General features: G+C 43.2%; 1 protein-coding gene across 5 annotated transcripts; it reads right to left on the reverse strand.

Annotated features, from left to right (window-relative positions):
• Nucleotides 1-163: 163 nt before the first annotated feature.
• RILPL1 (Rab interacting lysosomal protein like 1) lies at nt 164-23,911 on the reverse strand. 5 transcript variants are annotated; one of them, XR_003252349.1, is made up of 9 exons: nt 23,583-23,911; nt 19,863-20,013; nt 13,966-14,084; nt 12,222-12,440; nt 8,112-8,284; nt 7,498-7,590; nt 6,513-6,894; nt 2,929-3,226; nt 580-656 (listed from the first exon to the last, which is right to left on the reverse strand). XR_003252349.1 is itself a non-coding variant. In XM_026058835.1 (7 exons), exons 1-7 carry the CDS (start codon nt 23,877-23,879, stop codon nt 512-514), a joined length of 1,197 nt encoding a protein of 398 aa, XP_025914620.1. In that variant the 5' UTR covers nt 23,880-23,911; the 3' UTR covers nt 164-511. The 5 variants fall into 5 exon arrangements, 3 of the variants coding, with proteins under 3 accessions (XP_025914620.1, XP_025914622.1, XP_025914621.1); XR_003252348.1 differs by lacking the exon at nt 2,929-3,226 and having other exon boundaries at nt 577-656; XM_026058835.1 differs by lacking the exons at nt 2,929-3,226; nt 6,513-6,894 and having other exon boundaries at nt 164-656.
• Between the last annotated feature and the right edge of the window lie 12 nt (nt 23,912-23,923).

Consider the following 23,923-nt stretch of genomic DNA (forward strand, 5'->3'; position numbering starts at 1 on the left):
AGATGCCAGCTGACAAGATATAGCAGTGCTAAGACCTGCCATGGAGCTGTGGTATCCCTCTCAAAAAAAATCTTAGAGAATTAAGAAAAAGCAAACAACCAAAAGTTTTAACAAACAGGATAAGAGAGTCTTTGCCAATAGATATTGTACACTGCAAACAATCTTCTAATAACGGCACAGGTCTCCTTTTTTTTGGTTTAAAGAAGCTTGTGTTACTGTAGTTAATGCATGAGCAAGACCATAGACTTGTTATTCAGCACAAAACAAGTCATCTAGAAGCTTCGATGTCCCAAGGTATCAGTGACTGTTATTACAAAGCTTGGATTCTGTTTTTGGCAAACAGTCACCAAGTAAACAGTGAGGGATCCCTTTCGAAGAGTACATCTGAAACACAACCACTGAGGTGTGCAAGGCAAATGAAAGTGATGAGCTGCCGGATTTGTTTACAGAAGCTTCTTGTTACTACACTGTCGAGATCTACTGCGGTAAGCTGAACACCTCAAGGTTTTAGTCACAGGTGCTGCAGGGCTTCTTGTCCTTGTTCAGTGTAGGAGTCATCTTTATTTGAATTTGCCCATTCGCCAAAAGTATCCTGGAAGTGGACGTTTCTCTGTGATGCCTGCATACGTTTCTTATCACGAGAGAAGAAACTAAACCTTCCAGGGAGGCAGGAGGAGTAAGGGAGGGGAGGGAAAAAAAGAAGACTGTTTACTGGCTTGAAAACACTTCAAACACCCGACACGATACACGGCACAACAAAACACAGAGCAAAAAAATCTGCATCTGCAAAAATCAAGGCAGTGAAGCCCGATGGGAGTGCATGTCAAAATGTTATTAGAGATGAAGTCATTGCAATCTCAAGCAGTTCTGCTATGGAAGCTTCAAAAAAGCTCTAAGTGCTGTTGACTCYGCAAGGTGCAGACATCATTTTAGATGTTGCATATTCCCCCTCCCTCAACCCCGAGATAAAGAAGCAACAAAATACAGGTTAGGGTTAGTTTCTTGGCTAAGTAAAGTGGTATCTTTAGCATTAAATCTATATAATTTACCCTACAGCAGAAATAGAGAATATTCTTAAGGGTGCCAGCAGGGAAATTCATAAGATAAGAATATAGGTCTTCAAAATTTTTTCCAAGTGTACAAATTTTGATACATAGGCTCTATTCCTGCAAAAATAAATGAATAAATGCACACAAGTGCAAAGGAGTTTGCAGGATAAAGGCTCTAAACAAATGCACACAAATGTGCACGTCATTTCCTGTCACACAGCTTGGGTGCGCTAAGATAATGACGTACATGAACCAACAGCCRTTTAATACATCAACAAATTGCCAGCTGACAACACAGATAAAAAATACAATTGGAAGAAATCCTTAGTATCATATTTATTTGCGTACCATGAAGTTACTTGATTAAGCAAATTCATCTTTTCAATGTTTGTAATGAGTTCAGTACAGGAGGTGTTAGTGCAGCATTTAAGTCTGCTGAGAAATGCAAAAGTTTTGGTTCCAGCTACCAAAGGTTCGAACTGGTTGCACACCCTTTTGGTTTTAATGGTGCATTTTAGGAGGTCAACACTGATTTGCCTGCACAGTACTGAGCATAATGCGGTCCTGATCTAGGGCTGGAATTGCTAAATGCTTCTACAGCGAGAGACTATCCATACATGAACTCAACTTGGATAGGAGCTGGAATATTTGTCATGGCATAAACGTGGCCCTATGTCCACTCCCCACCTTCCTCAGCGCTCTTCCTCCACCCACACTCCCTTAAGTCTCCCCTCAGTACCATGATCCCAACCRTCCAAGCCGCCTTGTGCAGACCAGGAAGTTTTGCCTTCGATGTCTCTAGTCACATAGGCGGTATTTGAATGTCAGAYGAGGTTTAAGGCAGCTTTCCTGAAAAAACATCCTATCACACGTGCAGGTAAGCATGATGATTATTAATAAGCTGTTCTTGACTAGAAAGTGATATAAAAAGCTACACAAGTGCAACGCAAGATAGCTAACGTTGCTAGCAGGACCTGAACTTTTGCATTTCCTGGCTTGAAGTGTGCAGCCTTAATAGTGAAGTAAGTCTTTTGCACTTAATTAGTCTGGTAGTTTTCTACCACCTTCATCACTGGAGCTTATAAATTCACACACATATGCTATATCTTTTCAGGGCCAGATCCAATTCCAATTTAAAAGAAAAGCATCTAGTCACTGAGGCTTTCTGCTGGAGATGTTTGGTCCTGCGTGGTCAGGCTTGGTATCATGAGGTCCACACAGAGGACTGCTGTATTTATGCAGTAAGTTTCAAATATCAAAGTTGAGTAATTTTTCACTTTAAGTAATAGAAAAATGTTTTTGTAGAATTTCTACACCAAGTAGAAGGGTTTGGCTTTTTTATTCTTTCAGAAACAAAGAAAATTGTTATTAGGCCTAGAAAAGTTTTATGGACTATGTTTGAAAAAATTATGTCTGTGTGGAGAGGAAGCGAAATTTAAACACTGCTTTGCTGCTGCAGATACAGTGATCACTAAAGTCAGAGTTCTAATGCAAAACCWGTCTGCATTAACAGTTACGATTTCCAGGGGTAACCAAGACTAGGGTGACAGAATTTGTTATTGCGAGTGTATATTCCAAAACACATAGAGACAAAATCTACAGTGCATAGATTCTAAGACATGGAAACAKCGGCCTGTAATAAACACTGGAAATTAATGTAGATATCAGCCATTACATTCTGTAAATCTAACTGATTTGTAACAAGTCAGTAGACTGACATGGGTTTTTTAAAAAGCACTGGTGTGAATTGTGAATAGGCAGGCTTAGTAAGCAAAATTAACRGATGCTGGTTAAAATTGCATATTGAAACAGTTTTCTAAGGAGTAATGATTGGTTTAGCATGGTAACATTAAGACAAAAGGCAATAAAATGTCATTACTTGAGGATGAGCATGGAGGACTACAATGAGCTGTGTACTGACTGGTCATTCTGATTGGCACTTTGTGCTCCTGTGATCCCACAAGTAGCCGATGAGAATGCAACCAGCAGCGCATGTTAACACGGGGTCATGCAGCAGGAAACCACGGTACCAAACATTAAAAAAAAATTCCTACAAGGGACACAAGTCTTCTTATTGGCTGCAATGTGGGATCGTCTGGAATCAATCCAGCTGCTACCATGGGCATTATGGCTGTAAAGATCCTGGTCAGGAAAGTACAGACACAGAAGAGATAAGACTGGAGCAAAGGAAAGAAAAAGCATTCCATTAAAAGAAAAGAGGCAAACAAGATACACAGGGTTACTTTGAATTATCACACAGGACATGTTACACAGTGAGGTGGATCTGCATCACCCAAGACAGCTCCTCAGTGAAAAATTCTTATTTAGCAAAAAAACAGTCATTGAAACAGTTTAATTTTTTTTTTTAGAATTTCTAAAAGATACCACTTTTCTATTGTGAGGCAGCCTGCAATCTGGGTTGAATTTCATCAAGGTATTACCACCTCTAGCAATGCAGAGCAGAGTGCACATTTTTCTTCCCAAGAAACAAACAGGCACATACATAATGAAATGAAGGATGAAGGTGCATGTTAAGAAATACWAACAGGGCTCTGCTGTAGCTACTGGATATTTGCACAGAAAATAGGGTTAGACATGACCAGCATTACAGTTAAAGATTTTGCAAGTGTCACAGTTGATAATTTCAAGTTAAAAACCAATACCACAGTTGAAATGCTGAAATAACCCACTCTGCAAGCTACTTGGTTAAAGGGCCTGTGTATCTCTTCCAAACGAACCTCGCTTCTTCACATGCAGAAAGATGCCAACTGCAGGCAGCTAAATACTTGTTTGAAACCTTGCAACTACACTGTCAGAAACACTCTTTCTAGCTGGCTAGCAGCAAGACTGTTTCTTCATAAGAGTTCAGCACTTTTACTGCGCGTTGTACAACTCATGCAACTTAGAGGTTGAGAGAGCACGCTGGCTGGGTGCTCTCCGCACAGGCAACCCACACAAGCCTGCCAACGCACCTTCATCCAGACCTGGAACACCCTCTGTTTTTCTAAGGATTCTCCTCAGAGGTTCTCCCTTGTGGCAAATATATTTTTGAACTGTGGACTAATGTCAATTAAAGATTAAGTTGAAATCACAACAGACATTTCACTCGTGACCAAATGCAGCTCTCCCCAGCATAGCTGCTCTAACTGCTATTCTTAGATTCAAAGAAAACCAAACAAGCAAATACTGTTGTGTCATTAGCAGTAGCTAGAACTTCCATTTTTATGCATTGTGGCACACTCAGTTAGCTGCAGAAATCAGACAGACACATCAGCTTTTGTGGACTGCAAGAATAGGAGGAAAACTTATGGCTGTTTTAGGCATTACATCAGTGACAAACAAGTATGTATCCTTAAAGAGAAAACAAAAGGGCGTTTTCTGCTCAAAACAGAGGAAGCATTTTTAATCCTGGTACTTTTCCTCCTCATTAAAGCCTCCTGGTTACATAATTTCATCAAAACTCTGACATGTGATGTGGTAGAGACAAATGTAGAAATAAATCAGTATGAGATCAGAATCCAGTTAGAATTTGCCCCAGCCCCAAACCTGCAAATCCTGGGAGAGGAAAAATGCTGCTTTCTGAAACTTGTTTTCCTTTCTTTATGTGGATGCAGCACTGAATCACCTGAGCCCATCTTAGATGGCACAGGCTATATCTCATTCCCTGAAATACTGCATGGTCAAGGAAAAAAAGGGCACATTACACAGGCAAGCATAAGACTTCTCTTGAGAGGGCAGCAACAGAGTCTATTCAGCTTTTTATTTAGTCAGGAGGAACAGCCTGAAACAGAGGGAGAGGCAACCCTACTTTCATTCATAAAAGCACCCTGCCTGCAGATACCGGTGTTACAAGTTTTCCTCACACCCTTAGATACGGAGAAGTTCCATACTAGCGTGTTACCTACGTAGCCGTACAGCGAGGTGCTGAGAGTGTTCTGCCTGGGACAGGGAGAAGGGAGCTCTGGAGACAGCTCGTAGCAGGCAGGCAGTGCAGGCAGCAGCGGGTGGGAGAGGGGTTGTAACAGGACAGAACTGATGCTACACTTGTGTTCTTTGTTCTTTTCCCCAGGAGTGAAATTTCCTGTCTTTTTAAATGTGATATCTCCATCCCTGCCACCAACCCCTTCTTGGCCACTGTGGGAACTGCTTGGGTTGTAGGAGTAGCCCATCTACAAGGACACTGTCCGTGACACANGGGGGGGGAAGCAAATAAACCCAAACCAGACAAATCCCATCCAGAAAGGCTGCAAGGATAAGACAAACCTAAAAACCGTTGTTATTCTTCAGGTCACTTAAAATGCAGAAGACTTTATCTTCCCTTATTTAATGTGATGGCTAAATGAAAAGAGAGCAGAAAGAAATCTGGGGACAGAGCATGGCAGCTACAGAAAGTCATTTCCTCTTAACAGCAGGTTCAGTAAGTGCTTCCACACTCCAGCAAGAAGAGGCCAGAGGAGATGCACAGCTTGGAATGATAACACAAAGTGCCCTTAAATCCTATTGCCTTTTCTGAAAGGGGTCAAAGCAACATGGTTTTACTTTTTACTGAATGAGTTTTCAGTTATATAAATTTAACAGAGAATCTGAGAAACAGAAAGATTAGATGGGTGTCTGAAAATGTGCACTGATTGAATGGTCAGATGCTTAGCAAGTTTTCACTGACAAATTAACTAAGGGGAAGAAAGCACTGAGAAAACTGGTCCGAAACACTTATGTGCCTCTTGCCATGGCTCCCTGCATTGCTTATGTATACATGCAGAAGACAGAGTCAAACCTAATAACATCTAGTCAGCATATGTTCTTTCTTACAACATCTATTTACATTTTTCGTGCTGCCTTTGCTTCATAAATTGAGCATGGAAGCTGCAATCACCACAAACTCTGTAAGCTGAAACCAGCCATTCCCCACACAGAGGGACAAGCTTTAAAAAGCAGTAAAATAAATTTAGAAGAAAAGGGAAGAGAAGCTTCACAGCGGAGACCTTGTGAGACAAAGTATTATTAATACTACAGTTACAGAATGAAAACTTAAAGCCAAACCCAAAGAACATTTTCTAGTCACTTGAGAGGAAGGGGTCTCTCAGAAGACAGGCAGCACGGACAAAAGATGAAGTCTACTGAATATAATCAAAGTGTCCTCTTGACTTTATGGTGTTTTGGATCAGCCCTGATCTTTCAGTGGAACTTACTCTCACAGGGCTGCTGTTATTAAAATCAAGGTCTGAAGGTTATGGACATGGGGACAGGATGGGAGGGCTTTTTAGACAAAAACAAACAACTGTGCCAAAATCATTCATTCAGTTAAGAAATTAAGCTTTCAGTATCACAAAAATCCAAAGGCTGGCCATAAGGTTAAGACACTTAATCTGGAACAAATAAATATAGAAGGGGGAGTTTCAACAGACAAATGGATTGGCTAATGCTGTGATTTTATAACCAGCCCCAATAGTAGTAAATGCTCACCTCTGACAATAAGCTGAGGGTTTGCACAACGCCACTGAATAACCTCATCAGAGGAGGTGGGGTTCTTCATAGCCAAGAAAGCTGGCATCCACTCCAGCATGGCAGTTGCTCAGCAAACAAAAGGCTGTAGCGCTGTGCATACACACTGCAAGGCCAGGGTCTAAAGGCTCAGGGAACTGGTCAGCAAGGATACAGCCACAGCGAGGTAATAGGGAAACCTTGCTCTCCACACCCAACTGCTACAGGTCTGCAGTTTGCTTTACTTGTGAAGAACACTCTTTGCAAGCCCTCCAAGCGTGACCGCGGGCTGGCAGGGGATTGTGACGTTCTGCTGCTGCTCCATTCCACCACCTTATGGCCTGCGCATTAAGGAACTGGGGTTCTGCAGAAACAGGAGCATCTGTTCCTACAGTCCTTGCACTGACTTCAGTTTTGGGCATCTAGGACAGGTAGAGCAGTGCTCTGGATAAAAGCACAATTGCTAGCACCTCCTTTTGGAGTGTGACTATATGGCTTGGACAACAGCATTCTCTGGGAAGATCAGATGTCTGCGTTTAAGAGCTCACCAGCTCATAACAGCTATAATGAACCATGGCAACATGCGCTCTTTTAGTTAGCCTGAATATTGTACTTAAGAAGGAAGCATTAGAATTAGAGTGGCCACATCAATCTGGTCCATAAACAAAAGCATGTGGACTACTGCTTTTCTCCCTACTGCTGTCTGCATGCAGGGAGTGGAAGGTATGGTAGGAAATAACCCTAGACTGAAGGATGGCCAAAGTTTTGGCCAAAGCCAACTGCTGTTTCATAAAACCTACCAAGTGCTCCTTTTGTAGAAAACACTTGCAGACATTTGATATCTCCCCCATTTACATAAGGGATGTAGTCATCTTAACTTTAAAGTTCTTTAAAAAATGTCCCATCCATAAGAAATTGTTAGCATTTGCAGACTTCTTCTAGTATCCTTAGAGAATATGCTACTTACAGTCGTTTGATTCCAGACTCTGGCTGAGCTGAGGTTTTTGACTGAATTATGGGTGTAGGTTGAGGGGATCTAGTTTCTTCTTCTGTTTCCTCACTTGAAAGAAAGAAAGGAGAGTTAATGTTGTCCTCTCAGACCATGGAAGCACTTTAAATTCTAAAATCCAATCTGAGGTAGATGAAGAAAGACAAAAGATCTGCTCCAAATTCACTGAAACCAGTGGGAGATTTTTCTATCAGCTTTGATCTCCTTTCAGTATTTTCCTCCCATCGTGACAAGGAGAGGAATGGATGAAGAGGAATGCAATGAATACAATTACTAGAATTTCAAATTTTGACCCACTTTAATCCTTATTTTTGAAGTCCAAGTGTATTAAATGTTTGTAATCTGTCTAAGATTCAGTGGGAATCTGGGAGTTAGGCAAGGATATCATCCTCCTGAGTTTTTGAGGAACTGATACAAACTGAAGCCCTTATGCTTACAAACTTTAAGACTTTGCAGAAATATAACCTCGTCAGAGACTATTTAAGAACACATTTATTGTTTCTAGACCTGCCCTGCAGCTCCTATGAGTATAGTATGCACCAGGAGAGGCGCACCTAGGAGATCTAACCTACCTTTTGTAATATAAAAGCTCCTCTTGAAGTAAAAACACTTTAGATTTCAATTCATTCCTCTCATGAAGGACATCCCGGAGCTCCTGCAAGGTGAATCTTGGACGATTCGGATCTTTTAAGTCCACTGCCATCTTTTCAGACTCTGAGAGGCAGTCGTCGTTGTTTGGTTCTGTCTAGGAAGTGAAACAGCGGCTTTAAATTCATCACGTGAATGCATGTCTGAGGCATTTAAAGTCTTTATCAGTTTAGTCCCCAACCTCTTCAGTACTAATAAACCCTCTCTTAAGAGAAACAATGCAATTTTAAGAGGAAAAAAATTTAGGAGGAATTTGCTTTTCATGTTTAAGATCCTCAGCAAGAACAGCTTGGTGTTGGGACCTGCAACCAATGCCCTGTGCTCACAGGAATCTTCCATAGGGTTATATGTGTGCGTGTCGGGGGGGTGCCAAAACAAACAAAACACCAGTTGTTTCTAGCAGCCTGAATACAGGGTCTAACCTGAGCCACCTTAAGGGGACGAGTTTTCTTGTGGAGAAATTCCTGTGGAAGTCAGACTGCCAGGAAGTCAGTTGAAAATGTATAATCTAATTTTTGATAAGTCAGTTTAAGGAATGTATACTTTTAACAAATGAGGTAGATCAAACATCAGCCTTTTACATAAAAAATGAACAAATTGCATAGCAAATATCCTGATAATTTCTCCCACAAAGAGAAAGCTCCTTTGGACATAACTATATTAAGTGGAGATTTAAGTTCATATCTCTTTATTGCTTGTATTAAAAAATGCACAATTGGTGTCAGTACCGGGGATCTAACTATAAAGTAGAAGAAATCTGCAGATGAGTGCTAGATGATGCATTTATACGTGTGTACCCTCGCCTCTCCTTTCCCTGTGAGAAGAGTTCATTGCAAGTTTAGAGAAATTTTCGCTTTCACTTCCAGTTTCTGTGGCTTGCACTCTACAGAAGCGGTTGGATTCCCAGGCCTGCGGGGTGGCTTCCTGTCACCCAGGTAGACCCTAGCACTTCTGCAGAACTATTTGGGCTAAACTACTCGTGGAAATATGGCCTGCGTGAGCACAGCCAACAGAAGAGGGGCATCGTTCAGGTCCTCCAGCCTTGTTCCACTGCACAGAGCTGAGGACCACTTCATGGGAAATCACAGGCTTCTGGGAAGGGTGCTCAGAATCAAGGTGCTGCAAACCGGCTACAAGCCTGAGGAGGTCTGCAAGATTTCTAGCTATAAAAATAAACACAGGGCTCCCTGTTCCACCAAAGTACATTTGAAACATGATGCTTTTTGCAAAGGCTGACTGGAGGCCAGCACATGAAATCAGAGATGCCGGCAGCCAGGCCAGCCCCCTTCCCTCCTAGCAGGAGGCAGAGATGACAGTCCTGGAGTTCCTGTGCTGCAGTGGTGCATCACTGGGATACAAGCTGGAGATAATTCCACTGCCTTAAAGACTCTTAATTATGCCTTTTCTAGCTAACTGGCAACCACCCAAACACATAAAACTCTTGGTTCTCCAAGTGGGAAATGCACAGGTGGATGTAGATATCCTATCTAGGAACAGCTTTTGAGAAACAGCTCTACCCATTTTTAAATTAATATAAAGATTTCTACACCCTAGTGACTTAAAGGTTCGATTCCTGTTGTCAACATTAAACAAATAAACAAAAAACAGTCCTTCAAATAGCACAGAGATTGGTAAAGATACAGACGAATGGCACAGAAAAGGCAACAAAGGGTCTGACACTGGAGCTCAGTGGAAGAGAGAGGACTAGAATTCAGCCTAAGAGCTGGGAGAAGGTTTTGGAATAAACAGTCCAAAAACCACCATGCAGTTTTAGGTGCCTCAAAACAGCTGGGAACTGTGATCTTCTCTGAACTAGGAAAAGCAAACCTCAAAACCTCAAGCCTCAAAACTACATACAGGAGCAGACTTYGTTTGATTGGATTGAAGTGATTTTTTGCTAGTGGTAACAGAAAACAATGAGCCAGGAGTTTTGGCCCTTGTCTCATCTTCACTGCTGAGTGAGAATGATTAGGCAAAGGGAGAGGCCAAGAGCAGGTGTGTTCTGCTGAAGGCAGATATTCTTCATGGGAGATGAAGAGATGAAATACAATAATTCTGACTTGCTCTGAGACCTTACAGAAGTGCAGCATTTTAAAGTAACAGTTTCTAGCTTTGCATCCCCGAGGAGCAGGATGAGACACCCTGCTCAGCTTCTACAAAAAGAGATTGAAAATGGAACTCCATCACCTAAATGTGAGAAACCAAGTACAGAGACTCGTAGAGTCCATATTTTGCAAGTTTGATCCCACCCACTTCCAAGCTCACGTTTGTGAAACAGTTTTGATCTCTATTGATCTATTGTGGTTTCAGGTTAAACTTTGCTGGGCTGAGGTTGGTACCACACCAACTACTGCAGCAGGGATTGCAGTCCTTTTCTTATAAAGACAACACAGCAGAGCAATGCTCACTTGTCCATTTCTGTCTGATTCACCCCATTAATCCAAATGCATTTCTTTATACAGTTTACAGTAAATAAAGGTAGATGCATCCTGACAAAACATTCAAAGGAATTTACTTAAACATCTTTCCTCCTCTCCACCCCACTGGGTTAGGGTCTGAGCTGATGCCTCTTCTTTTGGTTTTACATCCACCCCACACCTTTCCCCAAAGAAGCCATTTTTTGCCAGATTTTGCCCAAGTCAGCAAAGACTGAGGAGCCTGTAGCCAATGCAGATGTACTCAACCGAAGCCAACAAGCAGCGTTCATTCCAGAGCGCGCGGCTATTCTAGCTTTCTGCTTGCAATTCCTGCCTAACCGTCATCCTGGCAGAGAGAATGGGGAACTACTCTAATTAGAAGAGGTGCCATTGCCATGAAACTGGTGAGTTAGAGGGGGGAAAGAAAGCATCCTTTCTCTCCAGAGACTGAAGACACTTTCACTCTTGCTGGCTCCAGGCCTAGGCTCCAGAGCCCCATTTACCAAGCTGGGTCTCCTGGCTGAATTAGCAGCAATGAAGTCATCCCTTTCATTATTAATACAGTGCGTGCCCAACTCAGCAGGGACATGTTAACACTGGCTGTCACATTCCTTGGGGGACCAGGGTACCCCATCAGCCTTTGCTTCTGCTTTCTGATATATATTCCTGCCTCTTACAAACAAATTAGGTGTTTCGCTCTCTGCTGCTGTTTATCAGGCGTTTACACTACTGCCTTGCTTCTTAAATGGCTTGGTACTGGCGCTGTTACTAACGCATCCAGGCAAATAGCTCTATATAATAGTGCTCCCCGGAGTTCCTTCATATCATGATACCCCTTATCCTGTTTGTGCTGTTCTAAGAGCAGCATTAGGAGAGGAAATCCAGCGCATTTGCTTGAATAAGACAGAAGTACAATGTCGTATGCCCAAAGGAAAATAACAGCAGGAACCATAAACAGAACTAAGGGATGCAACAGAGCAGAAGCTGTATCTTTTTCTCATGAAGCTCCCCTTGAGTTTGCATTCCTACTGCTCTGATCTCAGCACCAAGTCAATTTGCAGACTGTCACTTTGCCTGTTCTTGCAAGTACTTGAGTATGGAAGCATCAACATTTGCTTTTCATGAACATTTGTACTAGGAACACTTCACTGCACAAATCCTAATAGGAAGTGAAAGCAGGAATAGGGCCAAAGTTGTTTCCTCTAAAACAGGCCCACAAATATTTATATGCTAATTTGGTAGCAATAGACCAGCTTAGTCCTGGCAGTCAGATCACAAGTGCCATAACCACTGTGAGGGCCAAGCGTGCTCCCATTTTTGTAGCCTAAGATCCCAGCTTCCCTGTCGCTTCATGGATTAAGAAATTCTGATTGTTCAGTTCTGAGCAACTGCAGTGAGGCAATGGATGGAAACGTGGTCAGAGAGAACAATGATGTGATAGCAGAAAAGCACACGAAGACTCGTTAGCTCAGCAAAACTTCTGTAACTGTTATCTTTCCACAAAGAGCTAAGCCTTCTCCAAAGAACTAAAGACTCTACTTTTGGCCAAAATAAACCATGTAAAGTTCCTGTACCAAAGGGAATGGCTGTTTAAAAGAGAATTAGAGTGCCTCTTACCTTTATTTCTTCCCCATTTTGGCTGTCCTCACCCTGCAGTTTTTCTCTGAGTTTCCCTAGCTCTGCTCGCAGGTTGCCCATCTCCTGCTCCTTGGTTTGCAAGTACGCTTCCAACTCCACCTTCTGCTCAATCAGCGCCTTCCCCTGCGCCTCGACAACGGTGATCCGGTGCCGCAGGTCGTGGTTAATTTTCATTAACCTGTTCTGTTGCTGTTGAAGCTGCAAAATGTTGATGCAATAGGTAAGTATCCATTCAGCCATCAGCAATGGTGGTTAAATCCCAAACAYTATGTTAAAGAATAAGTAGGGGGTTCCTGTTAAATTTAATCTGGAAAGATCCTCATCTTCCTAATTAATTTTTTTAATATCTAATTATCWCCTACAGTTGAAGTCACCAAAATCTCTTTAGTTGTTTTCAGAGTAAGAAGAGGCACTTTTTCCCCAGCCCAGGGAATTCTCCAGCTAAAAGCAAATCTATCACTTCAAATACCATGCTTCAAAAAAGCAATGTTCAAGGGCAGGGTAGCTTAAGGGATTCTGAATCAAATCTTAACCCAGAGTGGAAGTGATAAAGACAAGACAGATACAGACAACTCTGAGACAGACACTCTTCTCAGCGGTTCCCAGGGACAGGACAAGAGGCAATGGGCACAAACTGAAACACAGGAAATTCCATCTGAACATAAGAAAACACTTTTTTACTGTGAGGGTGGTTGAACACTGGAGCAGGCTGCCCAGAGAGGCTGTGGAGGCTCTGTCCTTGGAGGTGTTCAAAACCCGGCTGGACAGAGACCTGGGCAACCTGCTCGAGGTGACCCTGCTGGAGCAGGGGGTTGGACCAGACGATCTCCAGAGGTCTCTTCCAACCCCAACTATTCTTTGATTCTGTGAAATCCTTAGTATGCAGTAATTATTATAAGTCCTTTGCTTTGAACCCTTAGGTGCTCTCCTAATGCATTGTGTGAACAGCACCTATTGCCTCTGAAAGGCCACAGCACCTGCCAGAGGCCCTTGGGTAGAGCAGGGACCATCTAAGTCTGGCCCTCACTAGAAGCCAGAAAAGGCCTGTGGCCTAAGCAGAGTTAGGAGGGGAAGCAAAATACGGGTAATCATTCTTCCTGACACAGGAAGAACCAAGACTTCAGTTGATTTCCAAGGTTACAGTGAAGCCTGTGACTTGTCTGAGACTAAAACCCTCCCTCTTGCACGGTGGGCCCCTGGGCCACCCATCCTCTCAGTGACTTTCTGTTCACTGTTGGCAAAAGTAAGTGAACTGGGCTGCGTTCAGGCCCTTTCCTCCCTTCCTCCTACTGTTTCCTTGTGCAAGGAGGTAATCTACGTTGCATCTCTGGTGCAGGAGTGGAGAGTCTCTGCCAAAGCAGAGAGAGATTCGGAAAGCCAGAGGAAGTTGCCTGCCCTGTCTCCATGAAAGCGAGGAGGTATCAGGCCTTTAAGGAAACAAACATAACAACCTGTTCCTCACCCATCTTCCTCCCTTCTCACTCTGGTTTCCAGTCACCCTCCAAGTGCCTCTGGTCCTTCCAAATGCAGCAGAGGGTCTGTGCCTGCACTGAAGGCCGACTAATTATTTTGCACACACCACAGTTTGGCAGAACACTTCAGATGCTGGGCCACTAACCTGGCATTGGTTACTAATTCTAAATTAACTTAAAACTTGAAAGAATGATATGGAAGCATGGTGAGAAAGGAGGAGAAGGAAACAGGAAGAGCAAGAACCACTTACAGCCTCTACATCCTCATTTTTAAGTCCGAGTTCCCGGTCCTTTGCCCTGATTTCATCCCTCTGTTTATCTACCACTTCCTTCAGCTTCTTCATGACTTGCCGCTCTCTTTCTGACATTCCTGGTTAAAAAAAGAACATAGAAAACAAACTGAGGACAAGCAGGAGTTGCTGAGACTGAGAACAATAACAATGAGAAATATTTGGGTAAAAGCTCTGGAAGCTGCCTGCTGTGGAAATCAAAGAGAGACTGTTGGCCGATGCTTTGGATAAAAGAAGGTTACTTCAGGGGTAACAGGGAATGTAGATGATACAATCCACCCTGTAAAGCCACTGCACAGAAAGTCCTTGAAAAATCTAACAGTCCTCAGAGGCATTTGTAACAGTGAAGTAATATTGCTATGTCTTGCTACCTCAGTGGTTTTACATCCACTGTGATGTTCACATTATGTGCCAGGGAGCTTGGTTATTTGTGTGATAACCTGTAGAATCAGTTGACCAAGACACTGTGAAAACTAAGAAATATAGGCACATCTGGGTCCTCAGCAAGATCTAAACATTTCGCTATGGTGGACTGCATCTACATCCAGACCAGCTGAGATGCGCTGAATTAGACTGATTTCATGTTGGAATCCAAACTAACAACTTTGGGTTGGGTTGGAGCGTGATGAACCGGGACCTCTAAAGGGTACCCCCATCTATGAACCCAGAACAGAAATTTAGTCTGAATTACGGTCATGTATTTTCTCTGCATGTTTTGCTACCTTTTTCCCATCCCATTGTATGATAATTCACATTTAGAATAATTGTACTTCAGAGGAAAATACTAAATGGCATTATATTTCAGAGAAAAATACTAAATGGCACTTTGCTTGTGAAAGATATTTGAAAAATTGCCGACAATCCAATGTTGAGTCTGTTTGAAGATGGATAAGGGATTAGATTAACCTGAAGTCTGATCAACAGTTCATTAGGAAAAGTCATAAATCACAAAACAGGAAGCATTCTTCCATTATTCGCCATTACAGAGATAATCAACAGCTCCTGGGATATCCTGCCAACAGACCAGAAGGTTTAACTTGGTGAGATGGTGAATTTATTACACTATCTTGTCATGATCATTGTACAGACACACAGTTTGACGGTTCCAATCTACCTCATTAAATCACTTTGCACAATCTCCTGTAGGATGACTTGAAGACGAAAGGCTGTGACCACTCATTGTATGGCTGTTCCAGCCAAAGCCCAGTCTAAGGAGGAGCTCAAATCCAGGGTTCCTGACCTGCTCTACTGCTGTCTTGTTCTATTAGCTTTGGCAAAGCACTTAGTTACTTGTGTCCCCAGTTTCCTTTACCTAGGAACTATGATAATTTACTCACCCCTCTGGGGTGGATGGAAAGCCACTTCCTTTTTAATACRTTAAGGCAGCGCCCAGGTGAAATATGCTCATACACATCGGATGTATCCAGCCAGTCAAGTCTCTGCTTTCTACCATCATCTCAGACTTTCTAGATTTGTTCTTCCCTCATCAGAGGGGTCCAAAGTTGCTCCCATAAAAGAATGTAGGCAGTGTGTCTTTAGGGCTCCAGCCTACAGAGCATCAACAATTTGAACCGGTGGATAATGCATAAGAGCAAGACAAACCTGAGAGACAAAAGGAGCGACTCTTTGGTGGACATACACTCCTGCAGCAGCTGTGGGTTCCCAAGCAGGTGTACAAAGTGTACGACTGTGTACAGGGAGAAGAACAGCTCTGATCCCTCATTGCAAAAGGGCTTGGAATCTCCCAGAACTACAGTACAGCAGAGGACGGGTAACTGCTGTGCTGGGAAAAGCAGTGGTCATCAGGGATGGCTGGTGAGTTGGTTTAGAGAATATGTTCCTGTCAAACCCCAGAAAACACCTGGGTGTGATGCAGTGTTCATATTCTGGTATTACATTCTTATCTTTTTTAATTCTGTGGTAAGTCTACCTGCTTTATTTCTGGAACTGGGTTCTCTTAGTCTCTCTCCCACAGGTTTTAGAGCTTTGCAAGATACTTTTAATTCTTCACTGGGATGGGAATGTCTCATACCCCTTAGGGAGGACAGCTAGACCCTGACACACACTACTACTTGCTCTTTTAAGAGATTCATACTCTCTTATCACAGCACAGGTCTGGAGCGCTGGAATCCTACACCCAGCTCTGATGCCTCCCTGGTCTTCGGCATGGCCCTACACCTCTCTTAGTCTCCCCACTTGCAGAGACACAGGAAAAGACAGCAGAGCCTTGATAATAGCTGGATGGAGTCAAAAAAAAAAAAAAAAAAAAGACAGGGACCCTCACACCAATCAACACAATAGAGCCCTGGTATCTTCCCATAGCTCCCCTATCACTAGGGTTCTTGTTTACTTGCAGTTCTTCACAAACAACTGCTGTATCCACAGACCCCACTGCAGGCTCCTGGATCCACCTTTCTGCAGTCAGTCACAAGGCTGGGGCCTAAAACATCAGATATATTAAAAAAAAAAAAAAAGCCTTGTGGAATAAAGGGACTGCAGTGAGGCTTTAGACCAGCAGTTTCACCCCAGTAGGAGCTTGGAATGGTGAGTACAGCTATATTCATTAGTACTTGTGAGATGCTTTGAGATCTCTAGATAGCAGGTGCTATTTAAAGAATAAAGTACCATTTCAGTGCTGACTGCTTTTCCTCCCACTGTGCTCATTTTTCTCCCTAACATTTGGTGAGCATGAAAGACTTCGATTGTGTGCTCAGATCACCACATTATTCTTCTTATTTTAGGAGGAGGGGAAAGGAAAGGTGGGAAGTGTCTGTGAAACAGTCACATCATCTCCTTCCATTTTCCCAGGCACTGAGGAAGAGGGGAGGGAAATCACTAAGTGCCCCAAATGTAAAGTAATTATCGTCAAATGACTCAAAGTCTAATATCTGCAAGATCTTAAATGGCACACCCAGCTGGCTTCCCTAGGCACATCCTATCAGCAGCTTCCTGTGAACTGCTGCGATCACTGCATTGTTCCATGGAGCAAGAGAAAGAAAAGCAGTTAAAAAAGGAAAAAGACAAATTAAAAATGAGCATCCTTCATGTTTATGCTTACGGACCTGCTTACCATTGTGTTTATACAGACTCTAGCACAACAAGCCAGGGTCCGTGGCACTGCCACTGTGCAAACACTCAGAAGAGAAGCTTGCCTCTGCTTTTGCAAGGGGATGGTAGATTCCTCAGCAGCCAAACACAAGAAGTTCACACGACTGTCTGCTACCATCCTACTTCTTGTCAGTACTACCACAGCTGCTCTGTGCGAGACAGCAGCTCCTCTCGCAGCAGCAATGCAGCAGCCTGCTTGTCCTGTTTGACACATATTGGATCAAGTTCGCTCATGGCATTTTACTAGGATATTCTGGTCAGTCAGCACCATCAAATAAGCGCTGAGTTTGAGCTCAGGGAGGAGTAGTATTAATGAACGTTGTAGATTCATCTCTAACCCCTCCTGTGTATTTTGTATTCTGCCACATGCATCTTTCACAAGAACCCTGCTCTGCTCAGACTCCCAGAGAGTGGATGCTCTCTCTGCAGAGCCATCCTATTTAGATGGGATTGCAGCTACCTCTCTCAAAAATGCTTTCATCACAGTAAAGTGAGGCTCTCTGAACTCTGATGTGACTGTTAATTGGCAAGGATCGAATCTCAGAGCCTTGCACACCCAAATCACTGGCCTCTGCTGGCTGTGCTAAAAATAACTCCCTCAACTGTCTGGTGAGTAAGCAGCAAGCTGTTAATCCCAGGGGTTAGCCACTAAGGGGAGACATGATCACAATACTAAATCATGCTGAGATATCAAAACCAGAGTCTGGTCAAAGTTAGCCCCGCTAAAAAAGTATTTGGCTTGAAAAGCTGCATCTGTAGACTCTACATGCATCAGATTAAATGATGGAGAGGGAAAAAAAGCAGCCCATATGCTTTTTGACATTTCCCATCCACACAAACTATCTGAGACAAACCTGCCTCCATTCATTAATGGCAAAATCTCCTAGAAGGAAAACAGTTGGGAGTTTCACATAATAGGTCCCAAGTTGAGGTTGCTATAAATTAATACGATTTGACTTAAATTGATGATTTTGGCTAATGAGTATTAGTGGTCCCAGAATCTGATCTGTGGAATGTGTTTTGTTGGTGTTATTATACTTGGGTAGACACAAAGTAAAAATAACATGAAAAGCACGTCGGGTATGTGCTTGGCTAGCTGAATGTAAGGAGTAGGGCTATACTTAAATACAAAGTAACGACCTGCAGTGAGCTAGATACTCAATGGAAAAAAAAAAAAAAAAGAAGAAGAGAAAACAAAGGGGAAATTGGTTCTTTGTAACAATATGTCATAGTCTTCATAGCCCATGACTCATCACTGCCTTTCTGACACTTTGTAGGCTGATGTCGAGCTACCTCTTGAAGACTGACTATTAAATTGAAAGAGCTGAATTTGTTATAGAGAAGTAATGATTTTTGCTTCCAAAATATTTCATTATACTCCTCCCCAGAGCAAGTGAGCAGTACTCAACCTCTGGGCTGAATTCAGCCTTGGGGAAGCAGGTGTAATTTCTGCAGCATTGGATTGAGTTTCATCCACCTACTGCAAGCCTCAGTTTAATCCCAAACTCCGGTGTTCGGGACCTTTGTTGCTAACGCTTTATTGGAGAGCTGCAGGAGGTCAGCTATGCGGTTTGATTTCCAAATTGGCCAGCGTGTTTGGGTGTTCACACAGGATGCGAGCCTTCTGAAGGAGCCACGACTTTACTGATAATCAGCACGTACTGCAGCAGGAGCACTGTGGCCTGAAGCAGGGAACCAGAGTCCTGCCCATGCCCCAGTAGTTCAGAAAGCCACCCACTTCCAGACTGACTCACAATCACGGGCAGGTTTTGCTGCTGCAGTGAAGCTGTTACCCTTCTCAGCTGTCCACCCCGTCTCTCAGCTCGAGGCTGCCTCATCCCCAAAGCTGCACAGTCATTCCTTCAACTCCTCAGCTTACACCCCAGCAGAGTATTGTGAAAAGAAACTGGTAGCCAGCAGGTTCAGATAACATGCTATGAACTGTGAAATGAATATACATCTGTTCACCTGCCTCTGCTCTTGAGAAAGAGCTGCTTGCTGAGGTGTGGGTAAGAGATGAGGATGGTAACTGCTCAGTTGCTGCAATGAAATCTACCTGCAGTTGCGACTCAGCACCATTTGTCTAGAACTTCATTCCGTCTCAAGAAAGAAGCTGCCCATTAATTAATCAGTTGTTTCAGTTCTTTAGGATTCACCTACTTCCTGGATTATAAGTCTCTTCACCTATTGTAAACTGGCTGGAAATGTCTTAATATGGGTGTGGAAACCCAAAGGCAGGTAAACCAGCTAAAATCAGTCTCAAGATGTTCTCCCACAATATCCTCATATGGTGGATTAATTAGTATATCTCAGCCAAAGGAATCCTGAGTCGCTGCTTTACAAACAATTATCCTGAATACATCAACACTTGCACTTGTTTTTGTGCACAACAGTGTGAAATAAACAGTGCTGAAGGGATTATTCTGTTTGCATTAGAAAACATAAGGAGGGTCTAAGAATGGTTTTTGCAAGATGCTAACTACAAAAATAAAGTGATAGACCAAAAACGAAGCTAGACTTTACTTTTAAAGATGCTTCTCAGACAAACAAAGAACTGTTCAGGCTTTTCTTTCCCTTCTGCCCCCACCTCTTATCATGTCTCATTTGTTCAGAGCTTTTCTATTCAGGTAACCAGAAAAAGTCCTGCGTTAATCTAGAGCGAAAAAGCTGGAATATCCAGTCAAAATGTTTTGATAGAGTATTGCTTTTTATGACAAAGGCAAGTACTGAATTTGAAATATGAAACTTGCCTTCATGTTTCTGAAACTCCTCTTCAGTGAAATTAATGTCTTTGTGCGACAAGTTTGTCATCAGTTGTTTATTCTCCTCCTGCAGCTGTGCAATTTGAGTAAGAAGATCCTGTGCTTCCCCTCTCCAGACATCTTCCACCAGTTCTAATTCCTAAAGGGTAGACCAGGACAACACATTTATATTTTTAAACATGTTAATACCCTTTGACCAGACTATTTACATATCAAACTAGTAACAATCCTAGAATTCTTGTAGAAAACAATTAAATGATATCTCCTAAGAAATTCAAAGTAGCCTCAATTTTTCTAATGCCAGCACCAAGAAACCCATTGAATATCAAAGTCTCCTTATGCTATATGCTGAATGTAAGTATGCAAGGAGACAATTCCTGATGCAAACATCTTTGACATACAAATTATCCAAAGAATGGCTTCTTATTCCCCACTTTACCGTGGGGACCAGATTAAGGGGACTGCTGTGTTAGACAAGATAACCAAACATGACCAAGAGTTACCTCTTGCATCCCAGGTGGCAGCCTAGAAGGCTGTTATAAATGCCCCAGAAACATCACAGCATGGGCTAGGAGAGTCAGGGTTAGGCATGCTCGTTTTGAAAGAGTAGCATCTCTAGTCTAAATTTGTGTTATGAAACACAAGTGTAAAATAATGATGAGTTACTGTGCAACACATCCAGAACTCCTAGTCCAAATGGTAAACACAAGACAAAATTATGCTTCTTCTTACGTAAATTGTTCTATATGGAATGTTTTGAGTGACATCTATGTTAGCGACAGTGAAACTGTTCAGAACAACAACGCCTATTCGTCAGGACACTGCATGTCAAGAGCAGCTGTCACCAATCCTTGTAAAGGTCAAATTAGGACAGAAAATATAAAGACCTCCTCAAGAAAAAACGGTCATATTTAGAGCATTACTTCTTCCAAAAGTCTTTGCCATCAATCATATTTCTGCAGTGGGGGGCATTCTGTGCCCCATTTTCACATATATGCTTAAAACAAAAAAAGCTGCGTGTGGATCACTGGAGTCGGGCTGAGTCATTTGCTGACTTTTACGTTCATCCAGCATGCCCCCTTCCTACCTAACAACAAAACACGCTCAGACAACAACAGCCAAGCACAGCTCTAGGCTAAAATAAGCTCTGCTGAGAGATGATAGGATAGCTTTCTGCTTTGAATGCATGCTCTGTTAATAGGAAATCATGTTCCTATTGATTTTCAGGTCCAAATGAAATACCATTTTATTCCAGCAATTATTATTGCATTACTGTCATTTTGTAATGCCTTTGAGCACTAAGAGATTTGCGAAAAACACTATATGAGAAATAGATTTACAATAATCTATATGTTATTTATAACTACGCAGGCTTAACTATTAAGAAGTACAGAAAGTTTCATGGATCTCCATTATCTTTACTTGAAACACTTTATCTTGAGAGAAATGCAAAACTGTCATGAAACTTTATTTCATCAATTATCTAGACTGTTTACAGTGATGTTTCAGCYTATAATTCTGTAGTTAGAATAATGTGCTGACCTACTTCAGACAATAAAACCAGCACATTTGTTGCTGTTATAAGCATATTGATTAAAAACAAAACAAAATAGAATACACATGCACAAACTTGAACTATCAAAACTTGTATATTTTAGGTATGGCTACACCGTAAATGCACAATTATACTAAAGTTTGCCTAGGAAAACTTTCTTATTTACTGCTATTGAAGAACCTAAGGAACCAGAGTACAAATTAACTTCTGAACCTTCATTAGTGACAGTATCGGACAGAAAAGGCAGGGGATCTGTGGGCCAGTCGGTGCCAGGCAGCTCAGGAAACCCCAGCCAGAGCTGAGCCAGGCATATAGACAAGAGGGTCCCATCTTAAGACTCTCTTGAGTGCTAAAAGCCCATCAAACTGATGCTTGCTGGAAACCACTAAAAGTTTGTTTGGATTGTTTTTCTGGAGGCTTTTGGGTCCCAAACATTTCTCAGTCTCTGACCTTTTCTGCTTACCAGCACCTGTCCTATGAAGGAGTCTTCAAACTCTCACACAAATGGATTTGACACTAGTTTTTTTACCACCCACCTTAGTGGGCTGGGAATCAAGGGGAGAAACTTGATTTAAAAAGTAACATATTTGTGCATACACTTTATTTTCTCTGTTAAAATGTGTTTCCAGCATTCATCTGGATTGTCTGAACAGTCCCTGACTCATTTTGTGACTATTAGGAAAGTTGGCAGAGTATAAAGGGGTTATTGGCAGAGTATGGATGAGTAACCGTCAGGGAATAAGTTGACATCTAGCAAGTACAACGTTATGCAATTGACATGTTTAGGAAACTTTTTAACACATGCACGGACTTCAGGAGCACCTACACAGAACATTGGCTTGTGCCAGCATACTGGGTGTTGCTACCAAGCCCAGCAACCGTATCTGGTTCATGATGCAGCATCTTTTTTTTTTTTTTTTAATATATCCAACAATAAAGAATTATTGTTGGCTGGCAATATAGTGGTCACTGCGAAATCAGTGGGAAGCTCTGACTTGTTGCAGTTCTTCCCTGAGGAGACATGCTCACAAAAACCTTCTGAGAGCTAGAGCTCAGGAAGAGCAAATTTGATTCTAGCAGAGGGCCCAGACACAGTATGGGACCAGCACAACAGACCACCCGCTTGCCTCCAAGTTAGATAGGAGATTTACCAGATGGATAAAGGCATGGATTTGGTACATGTTGTACCTGTGTTCATTTTCTGGGCCAGTAAAAGATTTCATCTTCTGGAGACTTACCAGGGCTTTATTCATTAAAAGTCTTCCACCATCTTTTCTAGAGACACTGTCCTAACTGTACTTCTGCAAAATGTTGCAAGAATTGTCCTGGATTTTCCATATGCTATGCAGAAATCCCTTAGCTGACTTAAAAAACACCTATGTGAAACTTTCCTAAATAAATCCAAACTGACGCTTGAAGTTTGAGGTCTCTCTTCCAGAAGTTCCCTGTCACCACTTTACTCTCAATCCGTGCGTGCAAGCGGAAAAGGAATGAGGCAGCAGGGATGACTTAGCACAGTCACGTGCTAGAAGAACCATTTCTTTAAACTTCAAATCAGTTGTTTGGGCAGTTTGAGGAGCAGATCTGCCACGTACCCTGCAATAAGTGGAACAACTCTTGCTGCCCTGTCACGCTAAAGCAATAGGATGTGGGAAACGCTCTCCACCTTGGGGATTTAGGGGAGCAGGGACTGTGAACACTGTGACCACCCCAGACCAAGCCAAGGGACAACGTCTTACCGTCAGAGGATGGAGCAGGCATCTGGGCGCACGCTCTTCCCTACTCTTCAGCTCTAACACTGACCTGAAATCCCTCGCTCCTGCTACGACTTGCCTACCCGACGAGCGCGCCGGGAAGACTAGACTGCTCACTCAGTCACAGCTCTGGGGAGAAAAGCGCGTTATTGTCGGTGACCTTTCCTGGCCTAGCGGGAAGCCGCACGACCCTCTCTCTTCAGGAGAGGGGAGGCTGCAGCCGGAGTCCGTGTCCGGGGGGATGCGAGGGGAAGGAAACGCAGAGGCTGGGGAAGGGGTGGAGAAAGGGAAGGGGGAAGGAAACTTCCAGGAGGGAAGAAACCAGCCAGACCAACAACAAACCCCGAAGCCTCGGCGAGGCCGCGGCAGCATCCGCGCAGCCCCCGGGGCCGCCCGCACCTTCTGGTGCTTGCGCTCCTTCTCGATGCGGTCCATCCTCTCCAGGCGGAGGCGGTCGAGCTCCAGGCGCAGCTCCTCCATCTCGGGGTTGATGTGGTTGCGGCTCACCAGCACCTCCAGGATCTCCAGCACCCGCACCACCTTGGGCATGAGGCGGGCGATGGCCTCGCAGCCGTGCTGGTCGATGACCCGCTCGAACTCCTGCCCCACGGCCGAGGCGATGTCGTAGACGTCCATGACGGTCAGCTCCGCCGCGTTCTTCTCCAGGGCGGGCGGCGCCCCCCCGCCGCCCTCCATGGCTCCCTCATAGGCAGCGGCGGGGCGCCCCAGCCGCCCGGCCG

This window comes from Apteryx rowi, unplaced genomic scaffold, assembly GCF_003343035.1.
Source record: "Apteryx rowi isolate R43461 unplaced genomic scaffold, aptRow1 scaffold_15, whole genome shotgun sequence".
Taxonomy (NCBI): Eukaryota; Metazoa; Chordata; class Aves; order Apterygiformes; family Apterygidae; genus Apteryx; species Apteryx rowi.